This window comes from Pyxicephalus adspersus, chromosome 6 (genome assembly GCF_032062135.1).
Source record: "Pyxicephalus adspersus chromosome 6, UCB_Pads_2.0, whole genome shotgun sequence".
NCBI lineage: Eukaryota > Metazoa > Chordata > Amphibia > Anura > Pyxicephalidae > Pyxicephalus > Pyxicephalus adspersus.
Genome location: NC_092863.1, coordinates 68,680,435 through 68,685,899, shown reverse-complemented (window position 1 = coordinate 68,685,899; position 5,465 = coordinate 68,680,435). Strand labels below are relative to the sequence as shown.

At 34.8% G+C, this 5,465-nt stretch overlaps 1 protein-coding gene across 1 annotated transcript in view; it reads right to left on the bottom strand.

Annotated features, from left to right (window-relative positions):
• LOC140332758 (uncharacterized) overlaps positions 1-5,222 on the bottom strand; it is an 8,519-nt gene extending 3,297 nt beyond the window's left edge. The window contains exons 1-3 of the mRNA XM_072413952.1: positions 5,115-5,222; positions 3,445-3,542; positions 3-2,017 (exon numbers count right to left, since the gene is read on the bottom strand). Coding sequence (XP_072270053.1) covers positions 3-2,017; positions 3,445-3,499 — 2,070 coding nt within the window. The 5' untranslated portion in view covers positions 3,500-3,542; positions 5,115-5,222. The remainder of the gene's footprint in view (positions 1-2; positions 2,018-3,444; positions 3,543-5,114) is intronic.
• Positions 5,223-5,465: the final 243 nt, after the last annotated feature.

Below are 5,465 nucleotides of genomic sequence, written 5' to 3'. Positions count from 1 at the left end.
ACATCTGATACAGGAGTCAATATTGAGTCCCTATGAACCATTGAATACCTAAACTCTTTTAGTGGTTCTTTTGGAGTCCTAGATATTGTATCATTGTCACCTTGAATTAGCACTCGTTGATCCAAATCTCCAGTCATAACTGTTATAACAGATCCTCTTCTCTTTTTGCTTGCCAGTTCTGCATCTGGGCCATTACCCTGATTGAAATCTTTTGGTGGTAGATCTGATTGGGGAAGAGATTCAACAGGTATACGACTATTACTGTCTGTTCTTAGAAGGTAGTCCCTTGAAGAACTTCGGGATGGTGGAATAACCTGAATTAAAAAACTTTTGTTTTGTAAATCAGACATATCATGAACATCCAAAAGATTGTCGCTATCTAACATATCTTCATCAAAGCCACTTTCAGTGAGCTCTATGTGTTCATCAGCATTTAAAATTAGATCCTCTAGATCATCCTCATCCACTTGTTTGTTTTCAACTTCTACCTGCTGAAGCGAATACAAGGAATGCCTGTCTGAGTTCTCAACCTCATCTGATATATCTGTTTGGCTGGTGGTAATTTTTCCTTGTACAAAACTGGACTTACTATGGTCGATTGGGATTTGTTTATAATCTATCTGATCTTTATAACCATCAACACATTCTTCAAATGATGAAGACAATATGGATTGACCAAGCTCATCTTTACTGATATGCATTTTCCTTTCACTCACTGCTGAGTGTGGCACTCTCAAAGCTGAAAATTTTTCTGTTTCAAAAAAAGGATATCTTATACGATTGAAATTTATGAATGGATCATAGTACATTTCTGGAAGTGTTCTCCGTCTCATTACTTTGAATTCCTGAGGACAACTACACATTCTCCAATGACAACACTTGGATGGATTTAATTTTAGCTCTCGGTTAGAGACGAATTGCTGTTGGCTGCAGCTGGTTTTATTTGGCTTAACCTGGTTCTTTGAGTTTTGCTTCCAGTTTCTCAAGTATTGCAAACGGTGATTTTCACCCATCTTAGCTACAGTTTCTCTTTTGAATACTTCATCCTTAATTTGCCTTGGCTCATTTTCCAATTCAGAACAGGATGACGATACTGAAGAATATGGTTCTAATAAAAAATCTTTAAAAAGTAAGGCCTCATCTTCTGCATTCATATTTGGGAATACTCCTTCTTCATCAGCAAACTCTGCAGGCGGTGGAACATCAACACAACATTCAGGACGTCTGTAATTAGGGCAAAACTCTTTTCTTTCATTTACACTGAAATCTGATACTGGGTATGAACTATATGATCCGATGGTGGACCGGTAATCTGTGGTTTGAGTAAAGCCACTTCCAAATACATCTTCAGTTTCCTTTTTTACTTTATCTGATTCTATGTGAACCATAACACTCTGTCTGACAGATTTATAACTGACTTCAATTCCTTCACCAATTATTTCTAATTTTATTACGGGCTTGTCACATGTCTGTTCTTCTGATGATGAACTATTGCTATTCCTTCCATAATCAGATACAAAATCCCATATGTGATCAGCATGGTGTTGGCTCTGTTGGTGTTGCCTATCGTGGTAACTCCTACTTTTCTTAAGACAATTTCCCTTGGTTATCACCACATGGGTTGTGCTATTTGGCGCTAGTACTTTGTTAATTTCCACATTCAAATGAATGCCTTTTGAAGTCACTTTTGCTGTAAATTTACCACCACCTTCGGTGTCTTCTTGTTCCTGAGAGTGACAGTGTGGATCATGTCTCTCACTTAGTGATACTTTAGAATCGTCCTCCAAGATCACTTTAACAAAGTTCTCTGGGTTATCCGATGAATTTGAAAGTGTTTTAGTACTGTTGTGCTCAACATCTTGATTGCCACCACAATTTTGCTTATGTGTTTCATTTAGTGTAGTACATGAGTTTGAGTAATAATTTAATTGTTCTGATTTTCCATCTTCAGGTGCCATATCTGTTTTCTGAACAAATGACTTTCTTTGGCAATGGCAAACAAATGAAAATTGTTGATCTAAAAAGCAGAGTAAAAAAAGACTTATTAACCAAAGAAATTATTATAAAGTAAATAACATTAAGGACTTACTTCTCGCATCTAGGACAGAAAGACAGCTACCCATACAAGAGCACAAGAGAAAAGGGCAGAATGGAAAAGCAATTCAAACATTAATCAACAGGACTTACACAGCTTCCAGTTTCCATTGACCTAAAGCCTAGGTAGCCAGTGATATAAAAATTATAATATAGAACATATCTTCCACTTATTTTTATAATATCCAATATCAGTAATCAGCATGTACAGAACTGATGGTGATAGGAGTCTGTAAAAATATTTGCAGAAGTACTTCCAATTGATATCAATTTACCTTTGGGCAGTTGTTACCTAAATTTAGAAGCCATTTGCAATGTTGGGCCATATTTTGCTGACCTACAGTATATCAAGTAAAAATTACAGATACACTAAAACATATTTTAGGGGAGGGTTGTTATCATGGTTATGTGTTTTCATTTGTGGGACTTTTACTTCCTGTCCTGTAGATTTAGCAGAAAATAACTTTTTTGAGTTTGAGGCTAATCCCCTCCTATACAGGAAGCACAGTTCTTCACAGTAAGAACAGTTCTTCCCTTCTGTTTTGGCGGCATTAAAATTTTTTGAATTTACTCCCACTTCACCCTTGATCACATTGGTGATCAGAACAATTAGAGTCACAGAATCTCCCTAACAGGGACACAGACAGCAATAGAAACCTAAATATCTACAGCCAGCACCATACAATGACCAACTACCACATAGAAGAAGAATGGGTGCTTGGTCAATGGTGTCACAGTCAAATATCTGAATCTAGAAAAAGTCAGCATACCCCTTCCAAATCAAGTATCTTAGTACTGAATTCCAATACATACCATACCAATGTTTTGGAAACACAGAAGTCTCTTATATCAACCTGACAACCTTCATTGTTTTTACTAAAAAAGTATTTCTTCATTTATCAAAGTGAGGAAAATTGTCACAAGTCTTTTGGAATATTTCCCCTATTGTTGCTCCAACAACATCTAAAAATGTTTGGATTTTCTCCCATGTTTAGTGCAAATGATTTAGATTTAAAAACTTAAAGGATTGAAAAAAAGACATGTAATGTGTCATGTATGCAAGAATCAATGAAAAGTTTTTGAAGTGGTCTTAAGTACTAACTTCTGATTGGCTAGGTAACCTTTATGACACTGCCATTGTGATAGGGCAGCTAACATTTCCAACTCATTGGGACATCAAAGCTAGACTTGGTACCAGGTTTGTTATCCACATTCACACCTTATATTAGGACTTAGAGACATAATAGCATGAAAAGAAGACATAAAGGTGGGATTTATAAATACATAGTATTATATTTTCTTTTACGCCACACATGCTTTAGTATTATGATTTGTTTTGCTATTACTTACAGTCATCACTGTCTGACCCTTTTTTGCTCTTGTTTTTCCTTTTTTTCCAACTCATCCGTTCTTTGTGAAAACGTCCAGCTTCCAATAGAGGGGAGAAACTTTGGATAGTAGAGAGGAACAGAAAAAGTCAAGAATGACATATACATTTTACTGACTATATCTTGTGATTGAATAAATATAGGCTCAGATAAATTTCCCAGGTTTGTTATGAATTACTTTAAAAAAGAAACAGTTTGCCACTTTTATTCACTAGGCTCCACGGTTCACAATTAGTGAGAATCTGACAAGAGCAGTGATATAGATAAGAAAAGGCTGTCAGAATAGAAAAATACAATTCCACCTCCTTTAAATAGGTAAAGCGAATCTTCTATAACCACTACTACTCCTACTCATACTGCCTGACAATGTTAGTCATATTCAACCTCTTAAAATAGCTTATTAAATTAACTTGTACAACTATATTTACAGATGGGTGATTTAAGGTAAATGGAATTACTCTGCTTGCATACACTACTATATCAACATACTATGCAGTCCCTAAAACTGACAATACATGAAGGACATTGCTGCTTTGGAAACTGATGTATTAAACCTCAGAAAATCCTCACTTCTCCCAATATGCCCAAAATTTTTAGTCCAATAAAGAAATAATATAGAGAATGGATACATTTAATTTGCCATGACTTTATCAGCTATTTAAAGAGAATGTGTAAGGTATCTTTCCAGCTTTCACAATTACTTGATCACTTGAAAAGGTCAATTACAATTGTTAAATTACCGGGATGACCAGTGGGGAAAATTCTCCAAACTCCAACATCCAAAGGGGGGGACATCCAAAAATATAGGCAGAACATACAAATCCAGACAGTGCCTTTGTTGAATCAACCAAGGTAAACCAGTGGAAAAAGTCAGCAGTAATAAACACACCAATATTCATTTACTAGAGGAATAGAGCCTGTTCACTTAGCATAGCACATTATTGGGTATTTTATGTTAACACAGATTGGTATTATTCTATACAATTTATTTATTGTACAAGAATGCCTAATATGTTGTTGCTTTAAAAATTAATATTATTAACAATTTACTTTGTAGGAGAACACACTACTTCTTTAGTAAATCAACCCAATAAAAATTGTGCATCTAACTATTACACAAAGGTATATTTTAGCTTTATTTAAACATGGAAACTAAAGAAATACCTTTAGGAAATTATTAAGGCAATATGATAGTAAGATTTTTCTGAACATGGGCCCTGAATGTGGTTACGGTATGGTAAATTTCTCCACTCTTTGACCATGCTATGGTTATTATGCTGCCACTATCCATCTTCCTAATTCATTATATATTTGTAACCTCATTCCTTTTTAAAAAATATATTTATCCTTCAATATATGTTAGAGGTAAGACAATACTGCATTGTAATCTTCAGCTAGAAATAAAATGAATATAGATCCGTAGAAAAGTGGTTGTTCAGAAGTTTAAATGACTGTGTGAAATAATATACTGAATAGAAAACAGGTGAATGACATGCCCCACATAAACTATTGATGAGAAACAATATACAACCAAGACATTAGTAATAATAATTAATATTAATAGGTTATAAATATTTTGGTGTATAGAGGAACATCACTAACATTTCAAAACCATTGCAAATACAAACTCACCTAGATGATTAGCTGTTTCTTGAAGAATTTTTTGATAAAATTGCTAAAAAAACAAAAGAGAAACCCAGTACATATCCAGTGTCCAGCTTTGAATTACTTCAGTGCAGAACTATTTCTGTCACCTAAGCTCAGAATCTGATTACCACCTTTAATCCGAGGTAGAACAAAGATGGTGTCCTTTCTTTAATCAGCCTAGTGATATTAGGCTTCCTTGGTATACCTGGATAAACACCAGGTTAGCAGAGGCAGCTGTACCAGTGTTGCAAGACATTGTATGTTGTGTAAATGGTACCAGTACGTAAATGATGATATGTGTATCTAATAATAAACTTTTAATAAAGAACGAAAGCC